Source organism: Syzygium oleosum, unplaced genomic scaffold, assembly GCF_021117445.2.
Source record: "Syzygium oleosum isolate NSW1041296 unplaced genomic scaffold, Sole_v2.1 Sole_v2.07, whole genome shotgun sequence".
In the NCBI taxonomy this organism is placed as follows: Eukaryota; Viridiplantae; Streptophyta; class Magnoliopsida; order Myrtales; family Myrtaceae; genus Syzygium; species Syzygium oleosum.
The window spans coordinates 5,024,170-5,041,052 of NW_026607491.1; the positions used below are offsets into that span (position 1 = coordinate 5,024,170).

The 16,883-nt window shown below is 43.3% G+C and overlaps 1 protein-coding gene across 1 annotated transcript; it reads right to left on the reverse strand.

The window, feature by feature from the left end:
* Positions 1 to 684: 684 nt before the first annotated feature.
* On the reverse strand, positions 685 to 4,996 carry LOC115674688 (auxin response factor 22). The gene is made up of 5 exons (XM_030597173.2): positions 4,408 to 4,996; positions 3,059 to 4,276; positions 1,453 to 2,342; positions 1,237 to 1,302; positions 685 to 976 (listed from the first exon to the last, which is right to left on the reverse strand). The coding sequence occupies exons 2-5, from the start codon at positions 4,142 to 4,144 to the stop codon at positions 895 to 897; spliced, it is 2,124 nt and encodes a 707-aa protein (XP_030453033.1). The 5' UTR covers positions 4,145 to 4,276; positions 4,408 to 4,996; the 3' UTR covers positions 685 to 894.
* Between the last annotated feature and the right edge of the window lie 11,887 nt (positions 4,997 to 16,883).

Below are 16,883 nucleotides of genomic sequence, written 5' to 3' on the forward strand. Positions count from 1 at the left end.
GCTTTGATTGTGTTTAGTCGCAACGCATTGAAATTCACCAAGTTCAAAAGGGAATGTTACCACCTCAACACCGCATTCAGAACCGCCACTGACTCCATTAATGGACAGCCATTATTCATGCCAAGAATAGGCGAGGTTGCACCGTCGTAGAACAGGGGGTGAGGTGAGCCAACATTATGCAGCTCTAAAGGTTTATTAGGGAACTCAATAATGCTGCGAGCAAAGAAGCGTTTTCAGAACCGTGCATGGCCAAAACAGGTCCCTATTGCAGTCACTGTTTCTTTTAGTACACCCTTTTTTCCAGCTAAGTTCTGCAATATTGCACCCATCAATCCTGCTAAGACGTGTAGCTTCAAGTCACAGAGCACATTATTGTAATTTTTCCATAAGGAAGGAGAAAGAGAGAGAGAGCAAGTTCTGTGATTCTTGGTCCGATCGAGCAACTCGCCGTAACAATGTCGGACCGTGCCCCTGGCTTGCACACCGGCAAGTGTCGATTACCCCGTCCCGTCGTGAACATGACGAAGACGCGGCTGTCAGCATCAGCATTAGCTCACATGATTAGCATATGGGAGATGGAAATGGTCAAACTTGGGTAAGACACAACAGTTGTGTACCAACAATCAAACCCGTTAAGATTGAGATCTTTCAAATTGGGTCGCTTCCATTTCTCGCAACACAATATGAAGACACGACATGCCCTGTTCTTATTTCAAAGTCGGATCGATACACGGACCACCTTTGCAGATTCAGGGAAACATGAAGCAACATCATCAAGATCCACCACATTGTTCCTAACATCATTACAAATAGGAGTCGTTTTCAGAGTCTTTGCAATAATGCGAGCGCGAAAAATAAATCAAAGTTTTTTTTTGGGTTGCACGAACTAGAGGACTATGCGTACGTGCTCAACGGACCCGCCTTAGCAGTCGAGTCGAATCCATTTTCGGCGTTCCTCCTCCCTGTGAGCAATGTCCTGCAAACAGAAGTTCACGAGCTTTCTCAATACAAGAACAATGGCTGCTTTCGACTTAAGAACCGAACTTAGGGCTTCGAATTCCGTCTTTTCTACTTAAATCCCAACATTTTTGGTTTCGCCCAGTAGCCACTCTGGAATTTAAGTCGAAAACTCTACTCCCAGGAGAAGCATTGTCAATGAAACAGGGTGCGAGACATATCTACAAGCAAAGGGAATCGGATAACTGGTCATCAGAGATCAAATCATACATGCTTTACCTTCCAATATTATGACTGGCTGAATCCATGAAGATGGTCAGTCTCTTTGCTGTTCTCATAAAGTCGCTGCCAAGCAATGGAACCAAAAAAAAAAAATCATCAATGAAAACTCAAGCTTTAGTGAAGCATCACAAACACTGTCACGGAATTGCAGATAGCAAGACTAAATCTTTCACCAAGATGGACACTATGGGCAAGTGAGTTTAATTACCGAACCTGAAAGGTTCATCTCCTGTCCGTTTGACGGTACCGGCAGCATCTCGGTAGAGAACATGGCTAGGCATCTCCGATCTCTCTATTCCAAACATGTTACCAAGCTTCCTGTAAAGCTCTTCGTACGAACCGAGAATTGAGAGATCGAGGGTCCTTCCCACATCCTCCGACTCCATAAAGACCTTGCAGTGACCCGTTTCTAGGCCAAGTTCAGAGGTTTCAAAGCCACGGCGCCACAAGAAGCCAGCACCAGCCTGCTTGAGCGTGGACCCCACACCATCAGAGTGGAACTTCAGTTTGCCAGTGCTTCCATCGGTTGAACCTTTGCCACTGACAACTTCAGAGACAACATCACCACCAGAGCGACCGCGTGAAATCTGCTGCTCCGTGAGTATAGGTTGCCCAAAGAGCAGGAACTTATGCTTCTTCTCGTCACCAGATTTCTCTGAACTCTGACTACAGTTCCCTATCGTAAGTAAGCATGACAAACTTTCACTCCCCTGCATGTTGTCTTTCATGATGCTGTTGGAACTTCTAGAATGTGGATCGAAACGATGCAAATTGGACGACAGTAACCCTAACCGCAATCTGTTGTTGAGGTGATGATCGGTTAAGGGTATTCCAAATTGAGCTTGCCTGGCTCCCTGTATGCCTGCAGGAGCATTATCAGATAGACAACACAAGAGGCCTGTGGGCCCGTGGAGATTGCCTGAGAACGAGGGGACAAGGAAGTTCCCGTCGAGTGGAAAATCCGGGTAATGCGGCAGGCGCAACTTCTTCCTCGGTGGAGAGAAGGGCGACATGTTGATAGCCGGGATGTTGGATACCAATTCGACCAGCCACGGGCTGACACGCTTGACATTTTGCAGCAAGTCCGGTTCATCCCAGGTCACCTGCAATGGTACTCCAACCGAATGAGTTTAAAAGAGCCGGCATGGTACAGAAGACAGTGTTCTAAGCTGATCGAAACCAAAAAGGGATAAACTTTGGCACCTAATGCTTAATGCTGTCAATCAATAGCCTCCATATGACTACTCCAAATTCTTTTTTCGAAACATGCATCTTTGTTTCAGTATAAATAAACGATTAGTCAATGCCCAACGCCTCTTAACAACTTCTGCATTTTTACCTCAAAACGGTTCTGAGTGTTAAATTCTCAGGGAATCCAGAGCAAGGATACTATCGAAACTTTGACACTGAATGAGAGGGCAAAAGCTTCCAAAATCCCCATTGACAAGTAGCTAAATTTATCGCGGCAAACTCTCGTCCTCATAGAATAGCAGACTAGCCCAAGACCAATGAAGGGACATGCCATCTAAGAAGCGGATTAAAGCCATATAATGGCATTGGCAGGAGACAGTGGTCCAGGCACAAAATGTGCCAGCTTTCTAGGTACATCCAAGAGTATTATCGTTTCTAAATGCGAAAATACACCAGAAAGACTGAGGTGATGCAAAGTTCAACTCAGAAAACAACATTCTTTACTGTATTCATTCTTGAACCCTCGATCCGCGACTATCATACTCGTCGGAAATAAATATATACTATGAAATGCATATCAACTATGATCAAGGTAATTAGTCGAAGAGAGGTCGCAGAACTGCATTACCTGAAGGAGCCGCCATGGCGAATTCGGCCAGCGGATGGGATCCGCGACCTGAACAGAGGAAATGGTCCCCATGAACCAACTTATCCGCGAAGAGTCCTCTGTCTCGAAAGCCATCTTGAACCTCATCCCCGAACACCACTGCGTCCTCATCGCCGCCTTCACCGACGACGCCTTGACGCAAAACTCTGGCGTGCTTGCCCTTGGATAGTACAGCACCTCGAACGGCTGCCCACTGGCGGCCAGAGCGGCGGCCTCGATCACGGACTCGGACCTCACTCTTCCCTTCCCTCCTCTATATCCGCCGTCACAACCCGCATTCCGCATCAATTTGCTCTCTTCCTCCCTCAGCAGCATCGAGAACCCACCAAACTGCGGAACACAACTCCCACCCCCGCCGGCACTCCATGCAGCCGGAGATTCCCCCCCGGCTCCTCTCTTGGAGCGCCGAATCCCAACGCACAAATCTCCATTCTCAGCCCTGAGGAACACGATAGAGTCGCCTGCGACAAGCTTCTTCTGGTTCACGAAATTGCTCCATCCAGTGGTCAGCAAGTGCCGGCGAGGAGTCCCCCTGTAGATATGCCGGAACTTCCACGTCTCGCCGTGCACGTCCTTCGCGATCACGGTCTGAACCGGAGGATCAGCCGAGTAGTCAAGCCTTGGGAAAATCGTCTCGGCACAGTACCGCGGCACCGAAAAGCCGCCGCCATTGTTAGCGTCGGATTGAGTCAGCGTCTTCGCAAAGGAGGCCGGCTTCTCGGGGTTGTCGGATCCGGCCGCCGCCTCCAAGGCCCTGTCGTCCTCGAAATCGAGCTCGGTGTTGGGCAGAGGGACGAGCCTGAGCTTGGCGAAGACCTCGTCCGATTCGGGGTCGGCCAAGAACTTGACGGAGGACACACGGCAGAGGATGAGGGGCGGGACGCCGGAGGAGCCGGCAAAATCGACAGCAGAGGAAGCGTGCTCGGCGTGGCCCTGAGAGAAGTAGAAGACTCTGGAGTTCACTGGAGGCATTTGGACCATCCCTCCCGCGCACGCGTGCCATAGCTGCGGATCCAAGCTCCTCTCTGGTTCCTTCAAGACTGTCATTTCTTGCTTTTCACTCACAGAGCTGGGGGTTTCTTGCTTCTTCTTTTTTTCCGTTCTTTATACTTCGTCGTGACAGCGAGATGGAGAACGAGGATCAAGGTCGATTTTGCCGAAGGAAACACTCACAACAACCTGAGAAATTTGAGGGAAGACACGAACCCATATGAAATAAGAATGCAAGAGAAGCGAAAAGATGAGAGCTTTTCTTTGGCTGAATTGCACGATGTAAGGAAAACAAAGAAGAAGAATTTTTTGTCCATTACCTCCAGACTTGTTCAGGACAACGGAAAACCATCAAAGGGGTCGTTGAACAAGGAGCATCCCCAAGGTTCTCTCTTGAATCGTAGGCCGAAGAAAGAAGAAGCAGGGCGTCTTCTTGTCGGTGCATGTACCCTCACTTTTCCAGAGGGAAAAAATTGAAAAGGCTCTGTGGAGATGAGGGAGGGGGGGAAATCAGTGAATTCCTGAGGGACCAACAGGGGAATACAACAAGTTTAAGGCGCAGGGAACCTCAAAAAGGCACAAAGATGGTATGTTTATGGCTAAGAACAGGGTAAAACTTGCGTTTCCACTTAAAAAAGCGAAAACTTTCTGCAAGCCCACTGAGCCCGTGACAAGTCACAGGCTCTGAGAGATGGAGAGAGAGAGTTAATGGGCGATCAGAGCGTAGCAGCAGCTGCTGCTAACTTCAGTAGCGAAATACAAAAAAACCCCATCTGATGCAGAGACAGAGAGAGGGAGGGAGAGAGAGATAGAGATAGAGAGAGAGAGAGAGAGTTTTGGGTTGGTCTGTATCTGGTTTTTGATACGTTTTTGGCACATTCGCTAGACTCCAAAAGAGACCAACACCCACCCTTTAATATACAACTCGACTTCTCTCTCTCCCTCCCTTTACCCTTTACCCTTTACCGCCTTTTGTTGGTTCCCCTCTTCTCTCTCTCTCCGTCCTTTCTCTCAGATCTTTCATGAAATGAGTAAGCCAGCTCTCGTCTTCTCCTTCCTTCTCTCTCTCTCTCTCTCTCTCTCTCCCTCTCGCTTTCTGTCGAACAGGAACAGAACAAACAGAGACGTCCTCTATCAAAGGCCAGAAGACGTCATTAGTTTATCAACCCCGCGGAATTCATTTGCTTCGTCCCCCAAACTGATATTTTATTTGATGCGACAAGACGAGATGATGCCGCCACTGTACTGTGTCGCGCCGCGATGTCCCGTGATATCTCGCGGGTTCTTATCCTCTTTCACGTTCGGAGACGTAGAGAGAGAAGAGAGAAGAGAGAGCGCGTTTGCGAAACAGGGTCGCTCTGAAATCAGAGCAGCATGGAAATGGTAAAAATGGAGGAGGAAAAGGAGGATAAGACAGAGAGGGAAGAAACCAGGGTTAAAAGGATGATGGCCTTTTGTATCTAGTCCTAACTGTAGTCCACTACACTCGGTTCCATAAATTCCAGGGAAAAAGACACAAGTAAAACTCCACGTTACACGTGTAACGACACGTCTACCTTAAATTTTCTTTTTACATCAAAAATCTCAAATTATACTTATCTTGATACATTTATCCCGAACCTTGTAACATAAAGGGTTACATAAAAAGTGTCACATATGTACCAGTTTGGGGTTTTTTTTTGGTAAGTTCAGGGTAAAATTATCACAGATGTACCAGTTTGGGATTTTTTATGGTCAAAAAAATAGTTCGGGGTAAAATTGTCACAGGTGTACCAGTTTGGGGTTTTTTATGGTAAAAAAAAAATAGTTTGGGGTAAATGTGTCACAAGTGTACAAGTTTAGGGTTTTTCGTGGTATTAACCCTAACATAAAAAGACCTCAAATTTGAGGTTTTTTGTGACTTTTGCCCTAAATATTAAAACGGCAACCAAAACGGATGGGCCTAGAACCGAACTTACCGATTTCCAGGTTTACTTGAGATTCATTCTCATTAACTAAATGGGATAGTAAAAACCAGTTCAATTCCGGAATCGCACGAACAAGCTGGTTCATTGTAGGGGTGTGCAATCGAACCGCGTTTACTCGGAAATTGGACCGATCCACCCGAAAAACAGGTTCGCGAATTGGTTCCATTTTTTGGGAACCAGTTAGAACCGGTCCGATTTTCGGTTCTAAGTAAAAACCCACCCGGACCAGTTTTAGAATCGGCTTTATATGGAGGTCCACTTGCAATTTTATATGGCCATAATTCAAAACATTATATCAGGAAGGATGATGGAGGTGATCATTATTTGCGGATAGTCTAACTCAAGGGCTTGTAAACATTATAGGGAGCAATTTCCTTTTTCTTAAAATTTTTATTCTGTAACGAAGAAACCACGTATCCAATTGGAACATATGTTGTTTTATCACGTCCATTAAATTATTGAGACTAAAATAGTATGTTTTTGTATGAATACTTAAGATTATTTGCACAATCAAACTTATAACCTTTTATTTGAGTTATACGTTTTCCTATTTACTACCTAGAAAAAATGAAACCAAAAAAAGGAACAAAAAAAAAAAGGTTCTCGGGTAGACCCTGCAACCGAATCGAAAAAACAGGGTAGATTTCAAAACATGATCCAGGATAAACAAGATGGGTTCCAGGTTCCAAAAACTAAGAACCAGTTATAACATGATCGGTTTTAGGTTCCAGGTCTGGAACTGATCACCCCTAGTTCATTGAGTGAAATGGCAGCTCCTATTATTGAATCGAGTACCGAATCACTTTTTGACTAGTTTTGGATATGGGGAATTGGGAACTAGCATTGAAAGGGATAAACCAATTCGATTTCTATTAGTTCTCATATTGAATCGGGTCGGTTGCATATGTGATTATTAAAAGAAAAACGATTAAATTTAATTATAAATTTTCGTGAATCCAAGGAACAAATCTCATGCTAATCTAATATTTTCCAACGACGGTTATCTGGCCTCATGGTAACATGGGATCTTAGAATTTTCATGACTATAGATATTAGATTTTCGCATCCATATGTCGTGGTAGTTTCTGGCTAGATGTATGTTGTGCATAAATTTTGAATAAATAGTTGCACAAGTTTTTATTAAAAAAAAAAAGCTCTGGCAAATTACATGCACTGGATTAATCTTTTTGTTTTCCAACGCACTATACTAATCTAGCGAGTCATAAAAAAGTTAATGGGACAGATTCAAGATAAGACTGGTCGTCCCCCTCCCCATCTCATCACTACCTTTGGACGGGGCTGATGCCGAACTAGCCCATCCTTCGCATCCTAGCCACTCGCGAGCGAGCCTCTCCGTTTTGAAGACGAAAAGAGTCCCGTGGTTCGATTGATAGAGTCTATGGAGAACCTTTATCCAATTAACCTAAAAATCACATCGAGGTACCTCGATAACGAATCAAATCGACATGAATATAAAGACACGATAGGGGTTATCGAGTCTGATCACATTATACATGATCAATCAAATTCTAATTCCTCGGTTCTCAATTGAAAATATTTCACCTTCGAAATCTCTCGACTGTACTACGGCATATAGTTTTTTTTTTTTTTCAATTAGGACGCCACCAGTGTCGCATTCTTGCCAACGACACACAAGAAAACTCTCTTTCGTGGCCAATGAGGTCGCTTTAGTTTCAATTCAAGCTTTCATCAAACATGTCATGAGACAATCACATGCTTTTCTCCAAATATTTGACGTCCGTACATTACCTGTGAAATTTTTTTTTGTATCTCCCTTTAACTTCTAGTCGAAATAAAGTTGTTATTACTCATAGAAAATTGAATTTCCGCAATCACGGATGTTTCTTAGAACGCGAGTAACTTTCGCTCGCCCGATTAAGCGTTAGCTTGTTTGATGTAGATAATTGACATGCATAGTGTACCTATCCCCAAATGGGATTAGCCATAGTCTTGTGGAATAATACTAATAAAAAAATTTCATACAGCTTGAATTGCCAAAAAAATTGAAAAATTTTAATTTTCATAAAAAGAAAGTCAATCGACGAGCGTTTCGGAACAATGAGAAAAAAAAAGAGAGAGGAATTTACGGTCTTTAATGCACTATCTTTTCCATATAAATTGTAATTAGTTTACAATTAAAATCTTTTGCTAAAAACATATTTAGCCCGCGCCTCGAAAAGTGAGAAAATTATCGATTCGGTCATAAATTTATTATACTTATGTCAATTCAATCCTAAATTTTCTAAATTTGCCCGTGTGGTCCTAAACATTCGCGCAAAAATTCCGACACAGTCATTCCGGCTAATTGCGGTCGAAAATCACTGAGGGGCTGTCCACGAAAGACGTCATTTTCAGCAAAGTTGAGCCAGCAACGACCGAACAATTTTATATTGTAAATAAACCCATAGCACTCTAAATTCTCCTTAGTTTCTCCTAGAATGATCTCTTCTTATTAGGATCTTGTTGTTGGTTAGGAAAGGTGATATGACCGAGTATGCTCTCCGCTTGCCACAATGTGGAACCTGCGGATCAGAAAATCTCTAAAACTTAAATGTTTAGTTAGAGAAGCAAGTTAGGAGACTAAGAAACAGTCCCCTTAAATGGCGAAGTGAAGCCTATAGTCTAGGGATAGCATATTTGTCTCACTTGATCTTTTTCGATAGACAATGACAAGATTGAAAAGTTTAAATCTAAATTGATATTCGCACGAAAAATTTAGGACCGACTCGGGATCTATACCTCTTGAAAAGCCATTGACAAGATTGTGCTGTTCTTTTCATTTCATGAATTGGCTACAAAAAGAAGCAGAAGAAGAAGAAGAAGAAGAGGGAATAGGAATAGGATAGGATGCAGAAATGGGGTCAATGGGCCAGACAAACATCGGTGGGTATTGAAACAGCTGCAAGGACGGGGGGGGGGGGGGGTCGTCTTTAATTAACTCAAAGTTTGTCGCAGATGAGCAGTGTCCTTCTGTTGTCCTCACCCATAATAGGCCACAGTCTTCTGTTAGTGTACGCATCATCTTTAATTTCACCTTTCTCCAGTTTTAGGAAAAACGACATCATCGACCGTCTATAAACTTTGACCTAACATGAAATATAATTTATAAATTTTTAATTTGTTCAATGTAATTCCTGAAATTTAACTCAATGTGTATTGTAATCCATGAACTTTTAATTTATTCAATACCATCCTTGAACTGTTCAATTTAGTCATTCAATTAATTTAAGTTCATGAATTATATTGAACTGAACAAATTAAAAGTTCATGGACCACATTGGACATTAGGCTAAAATTTAGGGATCACGTTGCACATTGGGCCAAAGTTTAGGGACTATTTGTGTCGTTATCCCCCAATTTTACTATTATTCAAAACTATTGACTTTTTTTAGTATTAAACCCCGAAGCTATATATATTAAAGCCTGAATGATGTTGCTTTTCACTTAATGCTGTGTTTGGAAAAAAACAAGGGGGCAAAAAATAGAGGTAATCTTTAAAAAAAAAAATCCGTGATGCAAGGATTTGGGTAAATACCCACACAAATACGAGCTAATTAAGTTCGATTACCTTTTCTGATGTACTTTAACATTAAGTTTTGCCTGTGGTCTACCTTGTATCTCGTTCATTTTTTTCAAATCACGTGATGCGACAAAATTCAATAAGATAGTGGATATAAGGAGTTAGTGATCTCGGGAATACTACCGCTAGGGTTCGATTAAATGAGAGTCTTACTTCTCAATAGAGTCTCTAATTCTTCTAATTATCATTATCTATATAGAAGGAGAGAATTTTTGAACATTTTCGGAATGATGACCCATTCGCAAGCCGCAAAGAGACGAAAATTCAAAATATTTCGACATAATTGATTTGAATATCATTAGAAAAGAGCCAAAAATACATTTTATATTGGACATGCAATAACGTGATTTGAAATGAGTTGACATTAAGCTTTTAGGAGCACCAAAAAAAAACATTTTTTTTTCAATAAAGGATGAACATTTAGGTAAGAGGTTAAGAGTCGGACCTTCTGGGGGTCTGGCAGCTGACTAATTCTCCCCGCGTGGCATGTTTACAAATCGTCCTATCCACGAGCGTCCCGAAAAGCTTTACCAAACACATTGAAAAGACGCGTTGAATCCTTTATTGTTAACAACACGTGACATGAGAAAACACCGTGTTCGAAATCCACAAACTCCCTTCGTCTCGTTGCTTAGCGATGTCGGCGACCATAGCCACCAACACCTGAAGCCCACGACTCGAACAAGAAGTCTCTCCGCCTTGCGAAATTTTTCTTAATTGGTTGCTCGACAGGGACACGTCCTACACTGCTTCACGTAACCTCTGAAATTGGTATTTCTCCCGAAGAGATAATGAAAGTTAAAAGATGATATAATTTCGTCGGGTGGAAAAACAACGTCAAGAACAATTTGATGCCCGAAGCAATTGCATGGGGGCCAAGTAGATACGGACATGCCTTCTTCATTATGATGATTCAGAAGAAAAGAGGGAAGCTAATCAACAAGGAGCATTCAATTTTGGGAATGCATCTTTGATTGCATTCATGCTTTCTGCCATGGAAGGCAGGCTGATGGAGGGCCAAAACCATAGCTCAAAAAGCAATTCTGGGAGTTAATGCCTAACTTTTGGACATCCCCACTCTTCCTTACTATTGTCTACTTGAAGAAAGATGCTTTTGACACTCGATTTCTTCCATTGTTGTCCTTCACTTTTCATTATTCAATGTGAAAAAAAATGCCATGTACCTTTTGATTTTTTTCACTTCCAAAAAACCGTGCATTCGCGTCGACAAAAGAATACTCGTTTACGTTTTTCCGGATGGGTGAAAAGGGTGAGGAGGGGTAACCGGTATTGACGGCCCGCCCGTCTTTGGTGCTATCATTAAAGTGCCGTGTCCGTGCTGGAATGTTCGGTCGAAATCGAAACGATGCTTGGTACTTGTTGAAATCTTACGGTCTAGGATCGTCGATCCCGTCACTGTAGCCTCATTGACGTGTCAATAATATGTAGCTCTCTCCATATGAAGTGGCGGCGCCAAAAGTACCGGTCGGCTAGAAATCCGTCTAAGGTATGACTTGTACTTTTGACTTCATGGAAGACAGACGAGCACGGGACCCACTAAGCCAACCACGCTTCGAGGTCGCTCGAGTCGTCGTTCACGAAACACTTAGTCGTGCATAGCGCACAATTGATTATTTCGATTGCCATCGTATAAAAAATGGTTGGTTCAATATATATAAATTTTGCATTATTATCTAAAACGAGATTCCGATCCTTTCTTTTCTTTTCTTTTTAATATTTAAGGTGGAGACAGAGGAATACATCGATAGACTTATCGGATAATCCCCCACTCAAGTGACTCCCAATAGATGAACCATTATGGATTTCAATGCGTTAAAAATACCAACATTTATGCTAATAAACACTAAGCTCAATTATATTTACTTGATAATATGAGACTTTATTCACCCGAACTCATGCACAACTCACGAGGCAATCCGATCCCTGCCAGACATTTCAATGCAAATTTTATGCTACGACCAGGTCCGAGCAACACATTAGATCCGACCTACGATCCCAACACGGCTCGAGCGCTTCCAACGAGTACCTCTACTAGCACCCCGTCACGAAAGGCCCCGTGCGACTGTCTCCGGCGGCGGCAGCCGATCGACCGCGACCGCTGCCTAGCCATCTCTCTCACGCGTTCTTCTAGTAAATCTTGGTGTGCTGCTGAGCCTGAGATGGCACAAAGCTGGATTTCACGTGGACTCGTCACATGTCCAAAACATTTTCCTCGTTACGTATAATCACGTCAGCATTATTATTACTATTATCGACATTAGTTCAGAGGGCAAGGGTAAAGAACATTTGTTCACACGGAGTGGGACCACACAGAAAATAACAAAATCGGACGTGGGTGAACATGGACCGGGCCCTCACATTCATTTTAAATAATTCCCATGTCTCGCGAAAAAATAAATAATTCAAATTTTTTTTAAAAAAAAGAATCGCATTTGCCCATTGCAAAAATAAACGTATAAAAAATACTATAAATTAATATTGATATGAAAATGTTTTATTTGATTAATTATTCTGAGTGGATCAAGCGATAAATATACAAAAGGAGCGCATCCCTTAAAGTCCCGAACTTACCCAGATTGGACAAGATTACAGTCCTTCTTTTTTTTGCCTTTGTTTTTGGGGGATCAGATTTCGCCCTCCTTTTCGTTTTTTTTTTTTTGGTTGTGTCCAGAACACGACACTGCAAAGGTCATGACACAGACGAGCGTGACCCCCCACTTCTTGTCAGATTCAAAAGAAAGGAGAAGAAATAATGACGAAAATGAAAAAGGATGATGACGTCGCACTGCTGGGGACTCTGCTGTTCATCTGTCCCTCCTCCTACCATCGCTGCAACCCGCTACCCATCTCTCTAATGACATCATTATTCACCACCACCACCACCGCCACCACCACCAAGTCCTGTACTTTTTGCCTTTGAATTTTACCTTCTTTTTTTTTTTTTTTTTTGAAAAAGCTTCTTTCGAACGGGCACGGACCATTAAAAAAAGATTGATATCATGATTTTTTTAATTGATATATTTGTGATAAATTTATTTAAAATTAATTTTAAATTGATACATCCGTAATAAATTTATCTTTCGTTAATTTTCGTAAATTTTTTTTTTATTAAATTATTAAGTTGGATGATGGGTGATGCGAAGGCTCGATTGGGCGGTCTTGGCACGCAAATTCTATTATTACCGCAACTCTGCTTGATATTCACATGGGACTCGCTCTTTGGGGTACGTCAGATTCAGAGCAACATTTGACCAAAAAGAGCAAAAAGATTCAGAGCAAAAAGCGGAGAGGAAAGGACACAGCCGCAGCAGCAGCAGCAGCATTATTTCCAGGGACAAAGAAGAGGAAGAAGAAGAGACAGGACGAGCTGGGCCCCTCTCCTGTGATGTCCACGCGTCGGCATCGCAGTGGCTGCTCTGTGCAGACGACGACGGAGGAGGAGGAGGAGGAGGAGGAGGGAGGAGACAGCACAAAGGTTAAATGTGGTTGGAGGAGGTGGGGCCGCCTCTTGCAGGCGGCGTCAGCGGCGGTGGTGGTGGTGGTGGTCGGGGGTGGGGACAGGGGCCCCAGGAATCTGTGTCAACATGTCCTCGGCTCTTAGCGGCCGGACCGCTCCGCTGCATGTCTCGCGACAGGCCGACACGGCACCGAATCGGTTGAGCTCCGTCGGCCGACCACTCGCTACTGGCGGCGGTCTCCGGCGACTCGCCGCGCGCTTTGGAATTCTTAAATGATCCGTCTCAATCGTGTTGACAAGCACGGTGAGAGCATTTATCTACGTGACTCGATTTTTGTTTATCTATTCAAATCTGGCGGATTCGCCGAGCATGACATGTCAAATTCTCGGGACAAACTATGCCACACGACATGTGACTCTCGTATATATGTTTCCGAATGTACTTAGACGCGTCACCATCCACGCGACTTATTGGCTTGAGCTCTAGATTCTCATCCATGCGTCGCCATCCACGCGACATGGGACCACTGTCTTATAGACCTTATCATGGCCTCGGTGGACTTCGATCCCGTCCAAGCCCCCGATCCAAATTGCGCGTGCTTGAAAACATCTTCGGACGAGCTTACACAATGGGCTTATGGTTATATTGATGCGGGAGCATCGAATTCTATCGATCAACTTTTAAACTTAACCTGAATCTCATCGATTGATCTAGGACAATCGTTACTCTTGCAAGTGAAGACCAATTTCGACTACCATTTGACTCGATGGGTTCGAGTTTGAAGATATCGATTCTACATTCTAGTTGTCGAAACGCAAGACTAGTTGTTGGTTTCGTGGTTGCCTCTCGACTTCCTAGATGTCGATCTACTAGTTTGGTGTCGACTTCGAGGCTACTAACCAACTACCTAGCAACTGGAGACTATTTTGGTTGATATCCATTGCTATTTGTTAATCTTCCAAGGTGGCTATTCGACCGCACATAACGATGGACGAAGTTGGAGGGTCAGGTCAGGTCAAGTTAGTTACAATGCATCTAATCTTAGTTAAATGCATTTAGTTATAATTATTAAGTGTTATGAGTTTTGAGTCCTACTTTTTACTAGTTTTTATTGCGGTGTTGCTTTCGAAAGTCTTAATTATGTGAACACTCAGAGAGTCATTTCGATTTTTAGGAATCCAAAAGTCTTTTCTTTTATTTAGCAGGAATGATTCTATCAGATAGAGGTGTAAACTCATTGGTAAGAAATAAGACTTGATTTTGAATACCGCATGAGATTTTCTTCAAATGAATTTTTATCCCGATCTTTTATCCTTAACCGGTGGCATATCCTTTATGACTTGATAGCGATCATCTATCCATCACAAATACCATCATCGCTCAAAGCACGCGTACCCCGTCACGCGCACGAATCGGGTTACAACGCTGGCTCGATGGGGCTCAACCCAACCACCCTTTACTGCAGCAGCAATTCCATGACGAGTCCCAACTTTCCCCTTTCCCATTTAAGGCGTCTTGACCCGACACGTCCAAACGCCACATGCCGATGTTTCCTCATCAGCTTTGAGCGGTCTCTTTCTTGTACCTAAGAATGTCGGACCCAACTTCACTTTCATCATCTTCTTCATCTTTTCTCTGCTGTGCTCTTCAATGAAGATAGAAGGTTGCACGTCGCAGATTTCTTGATTACCGCCCCAACCCAACCGGCCCACAGTTTTAAATTTGCAACATTTATGCTGTCCTAACAACAGTTTTTTTACCAGAGTTTTCTTTATAGGTAGGGGGAGGAGGGACCAAACCCCGCGCTCTCTTTTCTTTTTTCCTGCTTTTTCGAGAATTCAAAAGGAGGATTTGGCTTATTAATGAACTGTTTTATGATCCCTAGGATGCCATAGAATGGTCAACCTCGACCTGTTCTACAACTAGTTTTGTGTGTGTGTGCCAGAAAAAGTTGTCAGAGATGGGCAAATGCTTAGAAAGACAGCCTCCTTTTTAAGTGCATCGAGGAAATCTTGCAGCTTCTCTCTCTCTCTCTCTCTCTCGAGAAACAGAGCATGTTATTCAAAGATGGGTGTGTGGAAGGGCCTAATATTCAATGCTATTTTCCCTCCCTGTTTTCCCCTTTGTTTATAGAGTCGTATGGTTCGTCAATGCACCATTAAAGGAAGAAGGAGGAGAAGATGGGAAGAGCTAGAAAAATTAGGTAAAGAAGGGACAAGTTTAGGCTAGGGCAAAGTCCCAAAGTCCCAATTAAAAGGGTTTTCCTTAAATTCTTAGTGTACGATTAAAAGTTAACCTCGCCAAAAGAAGGGGGTTTTCGCTCCTAAGAGGGCCTTCGTGGTCTATTCCCATCCCGTGGGCAGGCTCCACGGAGGCATTTCTTATTTTAACCTGCCGGTGATTGCACTTCTCGCACCACCAATTTTTCATATTTTTATCTTTTTCAGAAAGAGAGAATACCCTCTGAAAGTTTTATATCTCGGTGATCGAGATCCGAACGAGAACCGAAATGAAGCCTTTTAAAGACTTGCTTAGGCCCTAATAAAAGAAGATGTAAGATGAGCTTTGTAATTAGGGATGGGCGGTAGGGCAAGGGCCTTGATCTGACCAGGGCAGTTTTCCCTCACAAAAAAATAGTTGGCGGGGATTTTATCGCTCGCTCCTTTTGGACTCAAGCTTCAACTTTAAACCTCTAATGGTGTCTTCCATCTCGGTCATTTGATCGTGTTCTCATTCTCTCAAGTTGAAGACGGGTAGTCGCGAAACTGCCGCTCTTCAACAAGAGAGAAGCGATCTCATTCTCGAGTCGTTCGAAGCTTATTAATCGCGTCCTCGTCGAGTCTCTCTAGCTGAATCACTCAATCACGAGAGAGGTCTCGAGGAATTTTGCCTGAACCATCAATGGATATATCGAAGGGTCCGACTAGGGCACCGGTGGCAACTTGGCCAATGGTCTCCACTAGGGCACCTAATTTGTTCGTGATATGAGTTTTTAATTTTTCTATATGATTTAGTAAAATACTCCATATATATATATTCTAAAGTGTTGCTTAGCTGATTTTTTGTAAATTTTTTGTTATGTGACTAATGAAATTTGGAAAAAACCAAAACAAGTTGTCATGGATTAGGTGCTAGGCCAATCACGATATGGTCGGCTACATTGTCAGCGAGGGAAGTGAACAAGATAGCAATAGCGCTTAATAATGTGATTAGCATGTTATGTTTACATGTTAATTGATCACTGGCGTGCGATAATAAACACTAAATATTTTAGTCTTGAATCCCCAAGATCGACATAGTTGGTCGGAACGTCGAGGAATTCCGAGCTCATCAATCGAAGGTCATTCCCGCTCAACTCTCACCAATTACGTGCAAACTGGAGTAAAAGGGCCGGGCTTGTTCGCAAGCATCGAAAACCGGTCCGTCGAGTCTGTACGGTGTTTTCAGGTATAGGTCTGTTGAGTCCGCACAGTGTTCCGTTGGCCTTTTTACCCCGGACCAATCGTCGAAAACCCGAACTTTAATCGATCTGTCGAGCCTATACGGTGCTCCGTTAGCTCCATACTCCCTGGGTTACAGAAAAGAGAACATCTATTCTCGACGGGACCGGACCGGACCGGACCGAAGCCCCGCACGCACGGTGCGAAAAGGGATCGTCGATCGACTTAACAAAAAAGAAAAGGAAAGGAAAGGAAAGAAAGGCCCCCACACGAGCTGGCGCAAAAGCTATTGCCAGTTGCCAAATGGAA

What these genes read in the sequence shown, in the direction of transcription:
- LOC115674688 (XM_030597173.2), bottom strand. Translation starts at nt 4,144, where the DNA reads ATGACAGTCTTGAAGGAACCAGAGAGGAGCTTGGATCCGCAGCTATGG. An exon ending in CGCCATGGCGGCTCCTTCAG is followed by an intron (nt 2,343 to 3,058) that starts GTAATGCAGTTC and finishes GTACCATTGCAG; the next exon opens with GTGACCTGGGATGAACCGGA. An exon ending in ACAGGAGATGAACCTTTCAG is followed by an intron (nt 1,303 to 1,452) that starts GTTCGGTAATTA and finishes ATTGCTTGGCAG; the next exon opens with CGACTTTATGAGAACAGCAA.